This window comes from Neovison vison, chromosome 2 (assembly GCF_020171115.1).
Source record: "Neovison vison isolate M4711 chromosome 2, ASM_NN_V1, whole genome shotgun sequence".
Classification (NCBI taxonomy): Eukaryota; Metazoa; Chordata; class Mammalia; order Carnivora; family Mustelidae; genus Neogale; species Neogale vison.
In genome coordinates, this window is record NC_058092.1 from 210090853 (window position 1) to 210111188 (window position 20336).

The 20336-nt window shown below is 44.7% G+C and overlaps 2 protein-coding genes across 2 annotated transcripts in view; one reads left to right on the forward strand and one right to left on the reverse strand.

Annotated features, from left to right (window-relative positions):
• Window positions 1–14580, forward strand: part of PI4K2A (phosphatidylinositol 4-kinase type 2 alpha) — a 30039-nt gene extending 15459 nt beyond the window's left edge. The window contains exons 5-9 of the mRNA XM_044240253.1: window positions 4290–4351; window positions 5810–5909; window positions 6610–6743; window positions 7250–7309; window positions 12143–14580. Of these exons, the coding sequence (XP_044096188.1) occupies window positions 4290–4351; window positions 5810–5909; window positions 6610–6743; window positions 7250–7309; window positions 12143–12304 (518 nt within the window). The 3' untranslated portion in view covers window positions 12305–14580. The remainder of the gene's footprint in view (window positions 1–4289; window positions 4352–5809; window positions 5910–6609; window positions 6744–7249; window positions 7310–12142) is intronic.
• A 1041-nt stretch (window positions 14581–15621) lies between these two features.
• AVPI1 (arginine vasopressin induced 1) lies at window positions 15622–19155 on the reverse strand. The gene is made up of 3 exons (XM_044240256.1): window positions 18928–19155; window positions 17164–17460; window positions 15622–16211 (listed from the first exon to the last, which is right to left on the reverse strand). Exons 1-3 carry the CDS (start codon window positions 18930–18932, stop codon window positions 16052–16054), a joined length of 462 nt encoding a protein of 153 aa, XP_044096191.1. The 5' UTR covers window positions 18933–19155; the 3' UTR covers window positions 15622–16051.
• Window positions 19156–20336: the final 1181 nt, after the last annotated feature.

A 20336-nucleotide genomic window follows, 5' to 3' on the forward strand; every position in this document is an offset into this window, starting at 1 on the left:
GAAGAGGGAGAGAGAATCCTAAGCAGTCTCCATGCCCAGCACAAAGCCCAAAACAGGCTCCATCTTATAACCCCAAGATAACAACCTGAGCTGAAACCAAGAGTTGGACATCAGCAGACTGAGCCACCTTGGCGCCCCTGCATGGTGTAGTCTTTAGATTTTGTGTTTCTAGGAATTTGGCCATTTCATCTAGGTTATCCAGTTTTTTGCCATACAGTTGCCTATAGTACTTCCTTATAATCCTTTTTTTAAAAGATTTTATTTATTTATTTATTTGACAGAGATCACAAGTAGGCAGAGAGGCAGGCAAAGAGAGAGGAAGGGAAGCAGGCTCCCTGCTGAGCAGAGAGCCGGATGCGGGGCTTGATTCCAGGACCCTGAGATCATGACCTGAGCCGAAGGCAGAGGCTTAACCCACTGTGCCACCCAGGCACCCTGCTTATAATCCTTTTTTAAAAATTTTGATATAATTGGTAATAATGATCTACTTTCATTTCTGATTTTAGCAATTTCAGTCTTTTTTTTTTTTTAATTAAACTAAATAGCTAAATGGTTATCGGTTCTATTCATCCAGTGAGACAACTGTTGTAGTTTAGTTTTAGAGCATTTAGTTTATTTATCTATAATGTACATACAGATATATTTGGATTTTCATCCACGATCTTATTATTTCCTTTCTAATTTGTGTTCTTGTCTTTTTTTCCTCCTCCCTACCTTCCTATGATCTCTTTTCTTCCTTGTTTTCTTTTAAATTATTTTGTAATTAGGAGCACCTGGGTGGCTCATCTGGTTAAGTGTCTACCTCTTGATTTCGTCTCAGGTCATGATCTCAAGGTCTTGAGAATGAGCCCCATGTCAGACTCCGTCCTCAGCACAGAGTCTGCTTGAGATTCTTTCCTCCTCTCCCTCTGCCCCTCCCCCTGCTCACACATGTTCTCTAAATAAATAAATAAATAAAAATCTTGAATTGTTTTGTAAATATTTCATTTCTCCCCTTTTCTAGTTCAGGAGTTTAAATGCTTTGTCTTTTCTCTTGATGGTTAGTCTAAAGATTATCATGTGACTTTTTGATTTCCCAAAATCTAATTGGTAGAAACCCTCAGTTTCATCTCCAGGCTTTTGTACTATTAGCATCATACATTTTAGTTATATATGCATGTATGTATGTATATGTGTCTGTATGTTTGTACATATGTTAAACCACTTTTTTGTAAAACCATAAGGTGATATTGTCGTTATTAATAATAATTATGGAGATGTTTGGGCATATATGAAACCTGTAGGCACTGGTCATTCCAGCCATAACAACTGTCAGTCCATGACTAATCCTATCCCATTCACATTTCTGTTTACTTATCTTACTATTATTTATCTTTTTAAATATTTTTATTTATTTGACAGAGAGACAGCAAGAGAGGGAACAGAAGCAGGGGAATGAGAGAGGGAGAAGCAGGCCTCCCCCTGAGTAGGCAGCCCAAGGTGGGACTCGATCCCAGGATCCTGGAGTCATGACCTGAGCCGAAAGCAGACGCTTAACAACATGTGCCACCCAGGCACCCTCTTCTTTTATTATTTTAAAGCAAATTACAGATCTAATTTTAAAGATTTTATTTATTTATTTGACAGACAGAGATCACAAGCAGGCAGAGAAGCAGGCAGAGAGAGAGGAGGAAGCAGGCTCCCCGCTGAATAGAAAGCCCAATGTGGGGCTCGATCCCAGGACCCTGGGATCATGATCCGAGCCGAAGGCAGAGGCTTCAACCCACTGAGCCACCCAGGCACCCCCAGATCTAATTTTATTCATAATTATTTAGTGTGTGTCTCTACAAGATAACTTAAAAAAAAACTATCATACCACAACAAAGCTAATATTTATCTAGATTTACTAATATATTTACCCATTTTATTGCTCTTTAAATTTTTCCTATGTGTCCAAGCGTCTGTTGGGGATAATTTTCCTTTGACTTAGAGAGCATATATACATATTTTATTAAGATTTTATTTATTTACTTGAGAGAGAGAAAGAGAGCACAAGCAGGGGAAGAGGCAGAGGGAGAGGGAAAAGCAGACTTTTTACTGAGTGGCGAGCCTGAGGCAGGGCCAGATCCAAGGATCCTGGGATCATGACCTGAGTCAAAGTCAGGTATTTAATCAACTGAGCAACCCAAGTGCCCTGACTTATAGTTTTTTTTTTTTTAAGATTTTATTTTCTTATTTGTCAGAGAGCACAAGTAGGCAGAGAGGCAGGCAGAGAGAGGGGGAAGCAGACTCCCCGCTGAGCAGAAAGCTGATGCGGGGCTCGATCCCAGGACCCTGGGACCATGACCTGAGCCAAAGGCAGAGGCTTTAACCCACTGAGCCACCCAGGCACCCCAACCCTAACTTAAAGTTTAGTACTAGTCTGCTGATGATGAATTTTAGTTTTGTTTGTCTGAAAATGTCTTTATTTCACCTTCATTTTTGAAGGCTATGTATGCTGGGTATAGAATTTGGAACTGGCAGTTTAGTTAAATAAATCCATTCCATTGTCTTCTTGTTCCCATGATTTCTGTGAAGTCAGTTGTTCCTGTATTATTGTGCTTTCTTTGAAGGTAATCTCTTTTTCTTCAGCTCCTTTGAGATTGTCCCTGTAGTTGATTTTCAGAATTTTTACTGCAATATGCTTGGTGTAGTTTGTTTTGTATTTATCCTGTTAAGGATTCACAATTTCCCTTGAATCAGTAGTTCGATACCCTTTGTCACTTTTGGAAGATTCTCAGCTATTCTCTCTTTTATTTATTCATTTATTTAAGTTTAAAAACACTTAACATGCACCTCTATACCCAGCATGGGGCTCGAGCTCATGACCCCAAGATCAAGAGTCACCTGCCCTTCTCACTGAGCCAGCCAGGCGCCCCTGTTCTCTCTTTAAATGATTACTTCTGCCCATATTTTTCTCCATTCTCAGAAGAGAATCCAATCACATGTTGTTAGAAACACTTTTTTTCCTGGGTGCTTTGTTCTTCTCTTTTTTTTGTGACCTTTCAGATTATTACTTCTGTCTTTGGCAAAATCTACTGTTAAACTCATCTGTCAGATTTCTCAACTTGGTAACTAAACTTTTCAGTTGTTGAATTTCTGTTTGATTCTTTTTTATTGATTCTTGTTTCCTGCTACTGTTTTTTTTTTTTTTTAATTTATTTGACAGAGAGAGAGACATCACAAATAGGCAGAGAGGCAAGCAGAGGGGGAGGGGGAGGCAGGCTCCCTGCTGAGCAGAGAGCCCGACTTGGGGCCCGATCCCAGGACCCCGAGACCATGACCCGAGCCAAAGGCAGAGGCCCAACCCACTGAGCCACCCAGGTGCCCTCTGGTACTATTCTTAATCTTGCTTTTTATCTTCTTAAACATATCAAGGATTTTATCTTGAATATTTTAGCGTCTAGATCTTCATTGTTTGGAATCCCTGTAGGTTTTTAAAAATTTTCTGTCTTCTTATTTTTAGTCCTGTCACTATATCTCTTTATATACCTGGTTATTTTTGATTGTCAGATGTTATATATCAAAAATCATAGAATTATTTGGAAGCCTAGGATGCTGATAAGAGTCCTGTGTAGAAGTTGTTTGCATGTGGCAAGCAGCTAGGGGTACCAGCAATCCAGAGTCACTTTAATTTCAGGTATTGAAGGGAAACTCTGCTTAGTTCCAAGGTGTAGTGGGTCAGGTTTCAACCCAAAGCATGGGTTATTTACCATGGTCTCCTCCCCTTATCAGTCACTGAACTAGGATTTTGTCTTCCCAGCTCCACAAGGCTGTTAGAACACTGCTGCACCTCTCATCCTCTTTATCAGCAGGTGCTCTAGGAGAAAAGAAACCACAAATAATGGACTTCCTGTCTGAATTGCCTTTCTCTCCCAAGTCTCAACACTTTAACTCTTAATGGTCTTGTTAAAGTCTCCAATACCTTCAAGAGATTTTAAAATATTTTAGGGCACCTGGATGGCTCAGTCGTTAAGCTGCCTTTGGCTCAGGTCATGATCCCGGGGTTCTGGAATCTGAGCCATGCATTGGGCTCCCTGTTCGGAGGGAAGCCTGCTTCTCCCTCCTTCACTCCCTCTGCTTGTGTTCTTTCTCTTACTGTGTGTGTCTCTCTCTGTCAAATAAATAAATAAAATCTTTTTAAAAAAACTATCAGTTTTTTATAGTTTTCTCAGTAGAGTGATTGGACCAAGTGCCCAAAATATGTAGTCCGTCATGACTGAACGTGAAAGTCACCCCAGTTTTTTCTAACTTCATGTTTCTGTTCATAGATCGAGGCAATGACAACTGGCTGATTAAATACGACTGTCCAATGGATAGTTCTAGCTCTCGGGTAAGAGGTTGATCTATGGTAGTGTGTATGCATAATACAGAAACACATAACAATCAGAGATTAAGTCACATAGATTCAGAAGAATCTAGATAGCACATGTATTTAAAATTGATGGGTTAATATTTGATAGAGTTTTCCCTTCATCTGTTTTTTAAGTGGTATCTTATTGAATGATGTTCATAGATACCGAATGAAGAAGGGTTCAAATATATTTGGAACATGTTACATACTTTATGCCTTTCTTGAAGATTCACATTGCATAGGAACATAGTAATGGTCTGAGAAGTAGTCCATTAAATGAATCTATTTAATTTTGTTTGGCCAGTAATTTCTAAACTTTTTTAGAATACTTTTCTCATAATAGACAATTCCATAGAACATCAGTTTAGAAAAAACTGCTTCCTGCAACTTTCCTTACTTTCTCATTGCTTTCATCCTCTACCATGCTTTTCTATTCCTGCTCAGTCTGCACATTTTAAAGAATTAGTAGGAATGCTACCTAGAATAGGAGAGTAAGGTTGACTTTTATTCCTTATAATAAGTGTTTTTTTGTCCAGCTTTATTTAAATAGAATTGACATATAACATTGTGCAGATTTAAAATGTGCAACGTGGTGATTTAATGCATTTGCAAAATGTTTACCACAATAGATGGGTTAACACATTCTCATAGTGTTTTTACTTCCTTCTCTAATAGTGGTTCTCATATTTGGTACATGAGAATCATCTGAAGAGTTGACTAAAAATAGTACAAACTCTTTGGGCCTTTCCCCACTAGGTCTTGGGTAAAACTCAGGATTCCATTCTTTTAATAAGATATCCTAGGGGATTCTGATGCAGGTATCCTCAACCCACATATCCTGTTTCTGTGATGGCACTTGTGAACCTGAAGTAGGGAGCCAAACAGTCACGAGAGTGTCTGATGGGCTCTCATAGGTAGACTGCCCTACTCTGCAATCAGCCTTGTCCTTTTCCCTTATCACTGAAATGGCAAGAGACTCTTGTGCAAGAGCGGCCAGCTGTTATCTTCCATGGTTCTCTTGTGTCACAGGAAAATGTGGTCACCAGTGAAGTGGCATCTGGTCAAAGTCTACGCAAAAGGACCTTGGCTGGCTGATGATTTGCTTTTTCCTTTTTCTTTTCATAGTCTCAGGACTCTCACTGCCTTTCACTAGGAGGAGAGGCGCAGAGTTATCTTTGTTATTGTCAGTTTCCTTCTTACCAAGGGCTGTGGCGGCTCCTGGGGAAGTGCACCTTTCCTAAGATAAGGGACTCTGAGACCCTTGAATAGGCCAAATTAGAGGTGCCATAAGTGTCCTAAGACTAGGAGCTGTGGAAACTAGTCAGAGGTCGACCAAGGATTGGTGCCTGTGGGGGTTGAGGTAGGGTGCTCTGCTACTACTATAAAGGGCTTGAGGTAGGTGGGACCCCAAGTATTTACTCTTTCCTTGCTCTTTAGGACACAGACTGGGTGGTGGTGAAGGAGCCTGTTATCAAGGTAGCTGCCATAGACAATGGGCTGGCTTTCCCCCTGAAGCATCCTGATTCCTGGAGGGCATGTAAGTCTAAGACCACTGTGGTCTGGCTCTTTTCCTGCTCAGTCTTAGTTTCTCATCTATGCAGTGAAGATAATAATACTTCTATGACAGGATTGCTTTAAGAATTGATGGAATAATGCAGCTCATGCATTTAGCACAGTAGCTGACATATGGCAAGTACTGCAAAATACAAAGTATTATTGTCATTTTTACCTTACATTATTCCTATTAAAAGCGCACAGCTGAGTTTTCTCATCTGTGTTTTTGTTTTTCTCATTCTTTCTGAGGACTATCTTATTTATCCCATTTGTGTATCTAAATATAAGCTATTGTCAGTGTTCTGTCTTCCTTGTTGATATCCTGGAAGTCAGCCCCTGTACTGTTAATAATGGAGAAACTCTTGTAAAGAGAGAGAGATACAAGTAGGAAGTCATTAGCCCCTTTGGAGTACATTCTGTCTTCTCAGAAGGAGCATCTGAATGTCTTCATTGGCAAGTCACTGGAAGGTCACGTAATGTCTGAGAAAGACCACCACCTTTGGGATTCTGTGGTCCTGACCTTGAATCCTAATTCCTCTACTCTATAGCCTTTAGGATTTACATCCCTTGTAATTTTCTTTCCTGTTGTATATCATGTGAGAGGGGCATTCTGCCTTCTGCAGTGCTCTGATAGGTGGAGGACATAGATGGGCAGCTTTGCTTTGTGCTTTTCTTTTTTTCAGATCCCTTTTACTGGGCATGGTTGCCGCAGGCAAAAGTCCCATTCTCTCAGGAGATCAAAGATCTGATTCTTCCAAAGATATCGGACCCTAACTTCGTCAAGGACTTGGAGGAGGACCTGTATGAACTCTTCAAGGTTAGCCCTGGGAGCCTCAACCTTATAACTATATGGAAGAAGGGCTAATGGCTTTTCTAATGGCTCCTGATACAAGCAAGAGAGAATGGCTAACACTCCTCTGACCTGTGGTAGCCAATGAAGAGTAAGCAAGATTCCCTCATGTGGACAGCAAGACCTGGTTTGGGACAATTTGGACAAAAAAAAAAAAAAAAATTGACAGCTGTGGTGAATCACCGTGGGTTTATCCTGCGTGTCATGGGCTGCACCGTGTCTGCAGAGCTCTCTTTGGCAAATGGAGCACTAGAGCCTGGAGTTCTGTAGAATCAGATAATAATGAGACTCAGGACAAGATATTTACTTGTTCCCTTTCCCCATCTGTGAAACAGATTTCTTGGGGTGGTAGTTAATTTCACTAAGCCTCATAAGCTCCATGTAAGTTTTCTTTATTAGAAAGTTTCTGTTTAGGGGAAGAAAATGGGTTCTTCTGAGGGATTCATGAAGGCTCTATCTCTGCCCTTTTGCAGAAAGATCCTGGTTTCGACAGGGGCCAGTTCCATAAGCAGATTGCTGTCATGCGGGGACAGGTAAGCCTGGGACTTCCTCCTGGTGTCATCCCTGGGATCTCTCTGGGAGGGTCATGTACTCATGTTGAGTAAATGTGTAAAACTTGTGTTTTACACCCTTGGAGTCTATGCTTTACTTACTTACGACTCTATCGTAGCATGTGGGAGAGGAAAGGGAGCTCTTGCAAATCTCCCACCTTTTCCATGGTATCCAGTGCTTGGTGAGGCACTATGTGCTCAGCTCTGTGCCATTTGCTAGGTGGTTCATTGGTAAATTTACCCAGTGGCCCCTGTCCTCAAGTTGCTCAAGGAAGGCCGTATGCCTTGGTGGTTAAGAGCTAGCCTCTAGAGTCAGACTTGTTCACTACTTAAAAGCTCTGTGTCCTTGAGCAAGAGCCTCTGCTGCCTTGTTTATAAAATGTGACAATAATAACACCTTGCAGAGTTGGGCAGCGGATTACATAAGATAATGCATATCAAGTGTTTAGTAAAGACAATTACCTAGCACATGGTTAGTACTCATATATTGGCTGTGGTTATAATTTTTGTTATCATGGTTACAAGTTATATTATTTCTTTTTTTGGAGATTTTATTTATTTGACAGAGAGAGACACAGCAAGAGAGGGAACATAAGCAGGGGTAGTGGGACAGGTAGAAGCCAGCTTCCTACCGAACAGGGAGCCTGTTGCAGGGCTCAGTCCCAGGACCCTGGGATCATGATCTGAGCTGAAGGCAGATGCTTAATGACTGAGCCACCCAGGCACCCCCTACAAGTCATATTATTTCTTCTCTCACCACTTCACCTTCAAAGAGAGCTAGAGAAACTCCTAGGGTACTGTTGATCTTCCAAAATATAGTAAAGACTATGCCTGAAAAATTGTTTTAAAACTCGTAGGGTACTGAAATTCTTATCACTTTAAAGAGATGTGGGATGGCCTAGTGGTTAAGGGGCACACACTCATCTTGGTGCCTGTGTTTGGATTTTGGTTCTGTCATTTATTGCCTGTGAGGTCTTGGAGAATTTGCTTTATCTCTCCTTCCTTTAACTTCTCCATTTGTGACCTAGGGTTAATAATAGCACCTACATCATAGGGTTATTATGAAATAAATGATTTGGAGTAGTGCATGATGAAGTTCTCAGTGTGCATTAGCTGTTTTATGATTTGGTGTATAGATAAAGCAGCTTTCACCTCCTTAAAGGATAGGAATGTCTTTCTAGTTGTAATTAGGCATTTACCTCTTCCTACCGTTTTGGTAAAGGGTTCTGGTGAGAGCAACTCTTGGGCTTACTGAGTCCACGTTTCCTTGGAAATGGGACATACAAAGGTTTTAAGAGCTGCAGTTGTTACAGCTGACTGCATATCAGTAACGTGGCCTTCCTACATTTCTCAAGTCATGTAAGGGCCCAGTTAAGCTGGCAGGATATTTGGAAACCTTAAAAACCACATAATGTACTGTGATATTATGGAACTCAGCATAAAGGAATGAACTTCTTCTCAAGTTTATGCAGGCTGTGCCTCTGTCCCTGTTGTACTATCTTCCCTAATCCCTTTCCATCTTATTCCCTTGTCAAAACCATAGCACCCCTCCTCTCTTATATCCAATTAAGGATGTTATCTAGAGTGGCAAAAGAGGGGTGGGAGAGTGTAATTTTCTTTCTCTCCGTTTTATGCCCTTAATGTCCTTTGAGTGCCTTTTGGTCTCTTAACCTGGAGTGCCTACCTCTGAAACACCGGAAGCTTCATGAGCATCCAGCTCCTTTTTAGCTTACCAGTCACACGCCTAGGCAGAACAAGCCTTTGCCTTCCAGACGCCTGACCTGCCACAGGGAAAGGAGGTCACTACCCTTTACCTATCCGAGCCTAACCACGGAGTGCCTGTATGAGGGCCCTGAGCCAGAGGGGAAGAGTCCGAACTCCCAGAGAGACGGAGTTGGATGACAGAAGTTGCTACTAACTGTAAAGATGTCACACCAGGTATTAGAAAGAGTGCCAAGTCTGAGGTAAAGCCTCTTTAAATGGCATATTTGAAGACAATGTTTATCCTTTAGCATTATATGCCTGCTATCAATCTTTCGTCAGCTTTTTAATTTGAAAGATTTCAAAGCTTCAGTAAAGAGTAGACTCTTTCCATGGATTCACCAGTTGTTACACTTAGTCAGCCATGCCTGCTTTACCTCTATCTATTTGCTTGTTTATCTGCCGATTATCTATCGGAATAATATCTATCTCTATATATCCCTGTAATTTCTCTCTTTAATATACCTGTGTAACTTGTCTCCTCCTAGGTAGATTGATATATATATATATATATATATATATATATATATATATATATCAAATATATATTTTTAAAGATTTTATTTATTTTATTTGACAGACAGAGATCAGAAGTAGGCAGAGGCAGGCAGAGAGAGAGGAAGGGAAGCAGGCTTCCTGCTGAGCAGAGCACCCAATGCGGGGTTCGATCCCAGGACCCTGTGATCATGACCTGAGCTGAAGGCAGAGGCTTTAACCCACTGAGCCACCCAGGTGCCCCTAATCGATACTTTTTTTTTTTGGCTAAATCTTTAGAAAGCAAGTTGTAGATAATTTGACATTTTACCCCTGCTGCTTGAGCATGCATGAGAGGCAGCTTGTAACCCAAAGAACAAAAGGAAGCACAGGAAGAACCAGCCAGGACAGGTTTAACATCCTCTTAAGTTGGGTAGTCTCCTGCACAATTCACTCCAATTCCATTTGAACCTCCTTTTCATTCTCTACCCTGAGTTTTGTGTTCAAAGGTTTTGAAGCAGTGGAGGATTCTATTAGATACCAAAACAATTAAGTAAAAAAATAATTACTGGTAGGTTCCACTTCAGACCTCCCCCTTCTGTTTCAGGTGTATCTCTGCCTCTTTATGGGCAGCATTTGCAGACCAAGGATATTTGTGGCTTGAGGGCTATGTGTCTGTGTGATTTGGGGGTGCAGCCTTGCTTACCCTCCCCTGTGTCAGTGGCCTGGCTAGGAAAATCTTCAGTAGTTTAAAGAAGGTGCTCATCAGGGCACCTGGCTGGCTCAGTTGGTAGAGCATGTGACTCTTGATCTTGGGGTTGTGAGTTTGAGCCTCATGTTGGGCGTAGAGATTATTTAAAAATAAAATCCTAAAAAGAAAAAAAGGAAGGAAGGAAGAAAGAAAGAAAGAAAGGGAACTTTTAAAAAGCAAGCAAGTGTATAGGCTATCATAGGACAACTTCCATTTTTGTACTGTCGTATCAGAGAAGATAAATGGTGGTGATTCTAATTTTGACAAACATTCCTGTAAAAATATATACACATATTTTTAAAATATTTTATTTATTTATTTATTTGAGAGTGAGAGAGCACAGTTGGGGAGAGGGAGAAGCATATATCCTGCTAGAGCAGGCAGCCCAATGCAGGACTCAATCCCAGGATCCTGGGGTCATGACCTGAGCCCAGGTAGACACTTAACCCTTAACCCACTGAACCAGCCAAGCACCCCTCCCATGAACACATTTCTTAAATATCTGTAAAATAAGGACAAAAGTTGGTAAAGAGCTAAATGCAATGTGGTTTCCCAAATGGGCTCCTGAAATAGAAGAAGAACAGTCCTGGAAAATCTAATGAAATCTAAATTAAGTCTGAAGTTTGGTTAATAGTAATGTTTCAGTGTTAATTTCTTAGTTTTGGTAAATGGACTGTAGTTATGTGAAAATTTAAAATTAGGGGAAACTGAGTAAATTGTGTACAGGAACTCTCTATACTCTCTATCCTTAAGTTTAAAAAACTGATAAAGAGACAGCATTTGAGAGACAAGCCAAGTGAAATGCTGGCTTTTTTCAAAATACATAGTCTTTGCAGGAAAATCAGAGAATGTAGGATAAACAACAATGAACAAATAAAAATCACCTATAATTTCTTGACCCAGAGATAATCACTGCCAACTTGCAGAATTTTTCTTCTCTGCAGATAGGTAGATTGGAAGATAGAATTTCAGAAAATGAAAGTAGATTCACATTATAATACTGGCTCCTGTCTCCTTCCTTTTCTGTCTATTGACATCAGGATCAGCTTTCCATGCCAATAAAATAGATCTTTTTTTTTTTTTTAAAGATTTTATTTATTTATTTGACAGACAGAGATCACAAGTAGGCAGAGAGGCAGGCAGAGAGAGAGGAGGAAGCAGGCTCCCTGCTGAGCAGAGAGCCCGATGTGGGGCTCGATCCCAGGACCCTGGGATCATGACCTGAGCCGAAAGCAGAGGCTTTAACCCACTGAGCCACCCAGGTGCCCCAAAATAGATCTTTTAATTGCTGTTTCTTACCCCTTAGATTGTTAACTGATCCCATACTCTTGGGCGTTTATACCATTTTCACTGTTATAAATGGTACTGCACTCTATTCGTTGAAACTATGCATATATAAGATTACTGCTTTAGTTCCTATAAATGGAATTGCAGACTCAGAGGGCCTGTTCACTTTTAAGCCTTTATCATCCACTTGCCTTGCTGAAGAACTGGCCCAGGGTCCAGCCCCATAGCCTGGCTCTGAACTCTCCTCAAATCTGAGGCCTCATCTTCTTCTTCTTCTGTATCCTTACTAAGAAGAAGGGCAAAAAGTGGGAGGTTTTGATTTAAAAAAAAAAATTGCATTTTTTAAATGACCAGAGAGATTTCCATTTTCTGTATTTTGCCCCTTATATTCTACTTTTGGAAACACCCTATTTGTATAATTTTCCATTAATGTGTTTAGTTTTGTATTGATTTATGGGAGCACTCTATCAGCAGGTCAACCTTCAGAGGCAGACCAGGATGCCTTGGTCTTTCTCTCACTGATCTTATTTTTCCTGCTGCAGATCCTAAATCTGACCCAGGCCCTGAAAGACAACAAGAGTCCCCTGCACCTTGTCCAGATGCCACCCGTGATTGTCGAGACGGCCCGTTCCCACCAGCGGTCTTCTAGCGAGTCCTACACACAGAGCTTTCAGAGTCGGAAGCCCTTCTTCTCGTGGTGGTAGCCCGAGAGGCAGACAAAGACATGTTTGAGACTTGGGCTAGGAGGAAGCCTGGGGAGTGGGTTGCAGGAAAAGCCAGAGATGCTGGTGGAGAGCAGTGCCCTTAAGAACCCTTCTTCTCTGCTCGCCAGCCCCTCAGGGCTTTCCCAAGCACAGGGAGAAGCACAATCGGAGGGACAGTGTGTGCTGTTGGGCCCTTCTGATTGCTAGGGAGGGCTGGAGCCTCCATGCGAGTGAGTAGTCCAGACGCCCCGGAAGGAGCATCTCCCAGCATCCCTTGGGGGCAAGCTGGGAAATCCCCTTCCCTCCCTGACACCCTGCTCTGTGGCAATTCTCATTATATTCTGCATCAGAAAACGAACACACAAATACGAATTTAAATATTAGTAGCAAAACCCAGGCAGAATCCCAGATCCTCTCAGGTCAGAAACCTGTGATCCAGACCTAAATTTGCATGGGCCCAGACACTCAGGTGCCTCACAGTTCCTTACTCCCATGGACCACGCCAGCTGGGTGATTCAGAGAGCCACTGGGTGACTCACCAGTTGGGACAGACAGAAGCCACACCTTTCCTTTTGTTTTTTTTGCCAGGTTTTCTTCCCCTTCTCCCACCAGTGCAATGGGCTGACTAAAAGCCTCCCAACCCAGTTCTCCTGGCCAGGACACTTTTGCTCCAGAACTCTCAGTGGTTCTGCATATAATCATAGAGATTGGCTCTGCTCTCTGCCCTCCCTAGTCCAGGCTTGCAGTTTACCCGTCATTCAGGCAAAGGCAAGAGGGAGGAAGTGGCCCTCCCAGCATGCAGAAGCAATCCACTTGGCCTAAGTGCATGCTGGGAGCTATAATTGGCCTGTAGGTAAACTTATCCCAGCCTTGCTTTCTGAGTCGGGGTGATAAACTCCCCCAGGTCCTCTAATTTGTTCAGTTGTTAGGTATTTTTTTTTCTCAACACTTTGGACTTAGGGGTTCAGTTCTGGGTCTCAGTGAGTTGCATCTCAGCTCATAAGAGGACAGGATATTAGGTCCCTGGATTTCTTTTTATGTTACCACTGCTGCCTGGTGGGAGTAACGGGACTCATTCTCTTCCTAGTGGGCAGCTTCCCTTTGCTCCCGACTTCTTGTTACTGGCCAGTGTTTCCTTGGCTTCTTGGGAGGGGCAGGGCCCAGAGGAGAAGGGCCTTCAGACTGCCCTGCAGCGCCTGACCAGATCAGTGTGCATCTTCATCCTTCCATGTCTCTTCCCTCAGCTGGCCCCCTTGCCAGGTGTCTAAGCCCTTTACACACCAAAGCAAAGAATGGCCTCCGGAGGGAGCAAAGAGGGTGCCATCTGTGGCTAAGGGGCAGTTCTGCGCTACTGGACACTTCAAGATTCTGGCACCCTGCAATTGGTCAATCAGCCTTGGAAAGAAACTATCTTGACGGTTTGAAAAACAACCAAAGAAAGGGAGCGAGGACTATGGCTCTGTGCCCTCTGCTTGCCCAGCTCCCGCTGCCCAGGAGGCAGAGCAGAGATGTGCAGTCCTTTTGTCAGCTGGGCCAAGTCGGTCCCTTTGCCTCCTAGCCCCCAGGAGCCAGTTTCTGGTGGGATTCCCTCCAGCTATCAGGAAGAGTTTCTGGGAGCTGGCTATGCATGCCCTGTGGACAAAGACATAGCTCTTAGCCCTGACAATCTCATTTGGCCGACCTGGAATCTGGCTTTGGGGACCGTGGTGGCGACAGTGCCTGCACCCAGATTACAGGAGCAGCAGAGCTTCCGGAGGCCAGAGGGGACCCAGGTGTGTTTAGCTCTCCGAAGACTTCTCTATACAGACCTGTTGGTAAAGCTTCCCACCTGGGCTATGAGAGAGTCCAAGCAGTCTTAGAGGAAGCTGGTTGCTTACCCCAGCCAAGTAGATCTGCACATCGCCCTCATCTAGACCACCTCTGTGATGAGAAGGAAATTGGGTCCAACGAATGAGGGGGCTGGTCCCAGTCTTGGCAGGCAAGAATGTGGGGTATCCTTTCTCGGCATGTCTCCATTCTCTTTGAAGTCTGTACTCAGGTTGCCTTGAAAGTGGACTTGGGGAGAGCTGGGGGCCCAAAGTGCCAGGGTAGGCTTCTGGGTGGCACTCATGGGACAGCCCAGCCCTCTGCCAGCCCCAGGTCCTGTTCCCTTGTCAGGGAGGTGAGGCTGGGCTGGGAGAGTGCTGCTGCCTGTGTTGTTCTTCCAACGCACTGTAGAACTTGTATGTAATGTATTTAAATCAATGCAAATGTATGAATAACAAGTCCAGTTCTGACCTTTTTTGTCTAATGATCTTGGGTAAAAGGAAGACAAGGTAGAATGCAATTTTAAGGACAAAGGACCATGTGTTTCCATGGAGTTGCTGAGATAATGGCTCCTGAGTTATACAGGTCCTCATTTCCGAAGTCCCAGTGCTTAATATTTTCATTAACTCATTTGACACCAAAACGTGACCTGAACCTACACTGGTATGAATTGAAGCTATTTGTAACCATCATATTTTTCTCTTAGTGTGTGTATATTTGTTGCAGAAATATTAATGTTCTGTTATGAGTTATTTCCTTACTAGGGATTAGGCATTATTTGCACTGACTACTTCCTAAAAGCTGGAAAAATTCTGAGTAACAAAATCATCTAGCTCTAAGGGTTTGGGGTGAGGAAATGTGGACTCGGCTTCTCTTCTGGGCCACAAGAGGGCAGCCCTGTTCTGTGTGCACATCAGCCTGCTTGAAGCACTTTGAACCCTGAGTCCTTTAAGTGATGGGTAATGGGACAGATAGGATTCCTTGGAGCAGAGCTGAATGCTAATGAGCACATAATATGCTATTGAGGCAAATCTGGCAGAGTAATCAAAAATCCTCACCTTAAAGGTGTTTAGGTTAGGAAACCTCAGATAATGCTGGAGGCTCAAGAATGATTGGTCCGGCTGTTGTCCCACTTCAGTAAGGATGGCTGGCCCATGGGGGTAAAGAAACCAGCTGAAGGGCTGGCAGCCAGCACGTTGACTGCAGACTCACTGCTCACTGTGCAAGGCCTACTGGAATAGCCCTTCCCCCTTCTAGACCTGGCAGGAGTCCAGGAGCCACCTCTCTCCTGTGGATCAGGACTGCCTTAGAGAAATGTTGCCATCTCCCAACCAGATAGCTTCTGGAAGAGAAGGCTCTGGCACAGGGGATTGGGGGAGCTCACAGGGAAAAGGAGGCCTGTCCTGTTCCTCATTCCTGGGAACACCTCTTCCCCGCAGTAAGCACCACCTTTCATCCCATGGCTCCAGAGTGTCCATTTGGGGATCCTCTTTTTGTGACAGACAAACTGCTGTTGATATGAATGTTTTTATTTTGCCACTTAAACCATGGTTTCCTTGTGCTAACCGGACAGGGGTGGGGTGTGGGCCGGCTGCTGGACCATGGGTTACAGGAGGAGCAGGAGGGTTAGTAGCAAGAGTGGTGAGATGCTCAGTCCGAGTGCCCATCACGTGACCCTCAGGGAAGTATCATGCAGCCCAGGTATACTGTAAGATGGGAAGAGCTGAGGCGCTGTTTCTCATTCTGGTGAGGAATGGGTCCCACATAACCTAGAGCTCAGGGGACATTTCCAGTCCTCTTCTGAATGGGCTGTAATCTTTCATTTACCCCTGTGGGGGTGTCTGCCTCAAATCTCTCTTCCTTCTTCACCTCCTGGGCCCTTTGGCAAAAATCCCTGTGATTCCTGGGGAAGATACTGCCATTGCCAGCCCCTTCCCTGGATCAGTGTCTGATCTGATGGAGGTAGCTTGTAGGGCCTGGCTTCTTCCAGTTCCGGCGGATCCTGGCACTTGTCCTTCTGGAGTTCAGATACTGATCATCAGAAGCTGTCTCTGTGGTACCACTCTGTGGGTCGGCCAGTGGAGCACAGGACTCGGGGATTCTGCGAGAACAAGTGTGTGATAGGCCCATGTCAATAGGAAGAGCAGAATGGGGAGTAAAGAGATTGTGGTCATGAGGATCTATTAAATCACAGTTTGGGGTAAAATAAGCCCAGGGCTTTGGCCCTCTGAGAGCTAAAGACCAGACAAAGCTTTCAGATGTCTTTTCCATAAAGAGAGTTGGACTAGGTTTGTCAGGGTGTGTGATACTCGGCATTTCTCCAGCTTCCTCATGCTGTACTCGTGACAGCCATCAGTGGTCAGCTGTGATAGGAGACCAGAGGAACCAAGTAACCTCCTTAGCAAAGTGTTTTAAAACAGGGATTGCAAGTCAGCTGGAGTTGATCTGAGGAAGGGCCCAATCTGCTTCCCCTGGATGTGCTGACTCAGAAGGCCTGTTCAGGTCTAGTACTCTGACTGGAGGCCCCGAGAAGGCAGCAGGAAGAATTAGAGCCCAGAGCATAACCCACAATTACTGGCTAGGCCACGTGTTTCAGCTTGACCTCCTGGGCTCACTGTTCTCAGGCTGTCAGTGACCTAGGCAAAGGTGGATGACTAGGGAATATTTAAAGTTCCTCAATACTTTTCAAACCTCAGTACCTCTATGGAACCCTCCTAAACTATAGTCTATAATTCCACAGGCCAGATTTTAACCAGGCTTACTTGTGATTGTTACCTGTTCTACCACAAGGAAACAAATTATCTTCCTTCCAAATGACAGTCCCTCCCTGCATTCCTGCAGAATCACTGCAAATCAGGACCCAGGCCTGCCTTCCCGTGGAAGTTCACGGGGTCCAGTATGACTCCCATAGTAACAGAGATCATGGGCACGGAATAGCCCTTGCCTCCGCCATGGCCGGTACTCAGTGAAGCCAAGTCAGTAGCGCCGGGCAGTGGTGGACGGGGCAGCCTTAGCGCTCACCTTCCCTCCGCCCTCCAATTCCAGGAACCCACCTGAGCCGGCTGCAGTGGTGCAGTGAGTTGCCCAGGGGTTTCGGCCGGGGAGGCCTCTTCCTACGCAGCCTCCTCAAGGCCTCTGCCACACGGTGGTCTCCTGCACACTCCCAGATGATCTGTGCCCGCTCCTCGGCCAGCTGGTCCCCACTGCGCTCAAATAGGCCCTGGATCTGCAGCAGCTCAGCATCCTGGAAAATGTTGGCTGATGCCTGCTTGCGGCCCCGGGCCTCAGCCGGGGCCTGCCATGGGGGCGGCTCGCTTACCACAGAGGCCGGGGTGCCCATCCTGAGTGCTCTGGGGAAGGAAAGCAGGGAGAGACATTAGCTTATGGGGCCCTTCACAAACCTGGGGTCCTGATGAATGCAAGCCTTCTGGCGTTTCTATTCTCTAGGAACTTAACGTGCAGTAAGTCTTGACTTAAAGTCACTCTACCTTCTAGGGCACCTGAGGGAAATAGTATCACTAATGACAGTTAAACTATTACAAAGTGCTTATGTGTGCAATGCACGTACTAGCTCACTGAGAAGTCCCAGCAGCCTGTGACGTCAGAATGGTTTATCCACACTGTACAGATGAAGAAATGCAACTCAGCTGAAATGATCCTTTGCAGCCACAAAGCCTTGCATAAGTGCGGAGCTAGGAGCAGAACCCAGGTCTGTCTGGCTGTAAGCCCAGGCCGACCCCAGGATACGTAGGTCCTAAGGACGGTGCTAGGAGTAGCCACTGCGCAGTATTGAGCATGTAGAGGTATGGGGCATGGCTCTAGGAGTTGTAGTCATGTGACCTCCTTGACATGTGAGCACAGCAGCTCTCTTTACGAAGGCCCAGGTTCTGTAGCACAGAAGAGGAGGGTTATGGGATTGGGCCGACCACACTGGAATCCCACTTCCAGCCACCTCCACCACTGCCTGGCTCAGCTTCACAGAGTCACAGTGAGGACTGAGGGAAGACAGTGGTAAGAACAGTGCTCAGGGTTCTAATATTCTGCTTTCCCATTTATAACATGGAGAACAGTCATCCCACCTATTTTCAAGACCCTGAAGAGAGCCCAAGTTCAAATAGTTTAGCAAACACAGTATGAAATAGACAGATCTAGCTGCAGTCCAAAAGGCCATGGCAAGGAACACAGGGGCGAAAGAGGCGGCTCCAGGGTTAGAATATACAACCATGGGCAGAGGCTGAAATCTATAAGAAAATTCGATAAAAGGAAGCCTCATGTCAGTGCCCCCTCATAGGAAATGAAAATTCAATTAAATGGTCATCCTCAGTTCTAGAGAGTTCAATTTGAATAATAAATAATAATAAAAGGGGGCTCACTCACCCAACCCTTGTCTCCAGTGCAGCCTGAAAACGCTATGAGATTGGGAAGCAGACTAGAGACAAGGAAGACCTAGGACCTCAGTATTACACAGAACTGGACTCAAATCCCAGCTCTGCCACCTTCCTAGCGGTGACCCTAGGCAAGTTACTCAGCCTCTTTGCTCAGCTATCAACTGGGGCTCATAACCACTTCTCAGGATTGCTCTATGGACTGAGTGCGCCTAGTGTGGTATCAGGTACAGGGTAAGAGCCAAATAAATGCAGATTCATAACCCCCACCCCCATGCCCCTTTTGACCTTGACTTTTGTACTTGGGTCAGGGTATGATAGGGTCCCTTTTCCGCTGTTCGGGCCTGAGCCAGCAGAGGACTTGCCTGTGCTCCCTCCACCCCTTAGCGCCAGGCCTAATGGCAAAGGTCAGGTAGTGACACCAGACCTCACCTCATTCCAGAGAGCTACTGAGACACCTGTCACCCAGGAACTAGCCTAAAAAGGGAATAAAAATTAATACATTTCAATACAAAATGTCCATGCTCCCTCTAACAAACAGAAAGGAAATCATATAAAGCATTCCCAGCTTCTCTGCCCTTACTCTCACCTGCCTTTGTTCTGAGAGTTTGAGACCTCTTTCCATTGCGTTCAGACTCCTCAAATGTAACTGGCCCTTGCTCCTCACCTCAATAGCAGCCCTCCTTATTCCAGTAATTTCCACATTCACTCTGTCCCAGTGTCTAGACCTCCTCTCATAAGAACCCCACTCTTGGGGCGCCTGGGTGGCTCAGTGGGTTAAGCCTCTGCCTTTGGCTCAGGTCATGATCTCAGGGTCCTGGGATAGAGCCCTGCATTGGGCTCTCTGCTCAGCAGGGAGCCTGCTTCCTCCTCTCTCTCTGCCTGCCTCTCTGCCTACTTGTGATCTCTGTCTGTCAAATAAATAAAATCTTAAAAAAAAAACCCACCCTTTTTTAATAGGGATTTCATTTCATTTCTTTTTTAAAGATTTTATTTATTTATCTGACAGAGACACAGTGAGAGAGGGAACACAGCAGGGGGAGTGGGAGAAGCAGGCTCTCCACTGAGCAAGGGGCCTGATGTGGGGCCCAACCCCAGGACCCCGAGATCATGACCTGAGCCGAAGGCAGATGCTTAACGACAGAGCCACCCAGGTGCCCCAAGAACCCCACTCTTCAAAGAGTTCAATAACTAAAATAAACCTGCAGAAAACTTTCAGATGAATGAACTCCATAAAAATTGTGGTTTTATCTGGAAATGGGAATTTTAAAATCTACCTCTCCATAGGTACTATTACAGAATCCAATTAAAAACCTAGTATGTGTGGTAATGAACTCTTCTGAGCTGGATGATAAAAATGTACTGTGACCAGAAAACAACAGTCACCAGGGAACACTTTCAGGCTGATAAAAAAGCTGACTCTGGGTCATCTACTCTGCGTCAGGCGACACGACAATATGCATGATGGTTCATCCTCAACGTAATTCCAGGAATCGGGCACTGTTACCCTCCTCCCAGCTCAGAGGAGCACAGGAAGCTGAGACACAGATTCAATGCCAGGGGCTCAGCCAAGGCCAGGACCTGGTGTGAAGGACTGCAGCCATGTCTGAAAACCTCAGTTGCCTTCACAACCAAGCTCCAAGCACGCTGCTGGCTCGTCATCTCTATAAGGGATATTTCACTATTCTCACCGAAGACACCAAGTGGGAAACCTGCCGGTGGAAAAGGAAGAGCCATGGCCAGCCCACACATAAGGCAAGGGCGGGGCTGTACAATTTATTTTAATCTTTTCATTAGCGTCAGAGCTGTTGACTGTGTGGCCCGCTGTTCTAGCCTTGAAC

Bases quoted from the DNA above. Each gene is read 5' to 3' on its own strand.
- AVPI1 (XM_044240256.1), bottom strand. The intron at 16,212-17,163 runs GTGGGTTCCTGG...TTGTTCTCGCAG, and splicing joins CACCACTGCAGCCGGCTCAG to AATCCCCGAGTCCTGTGCTC.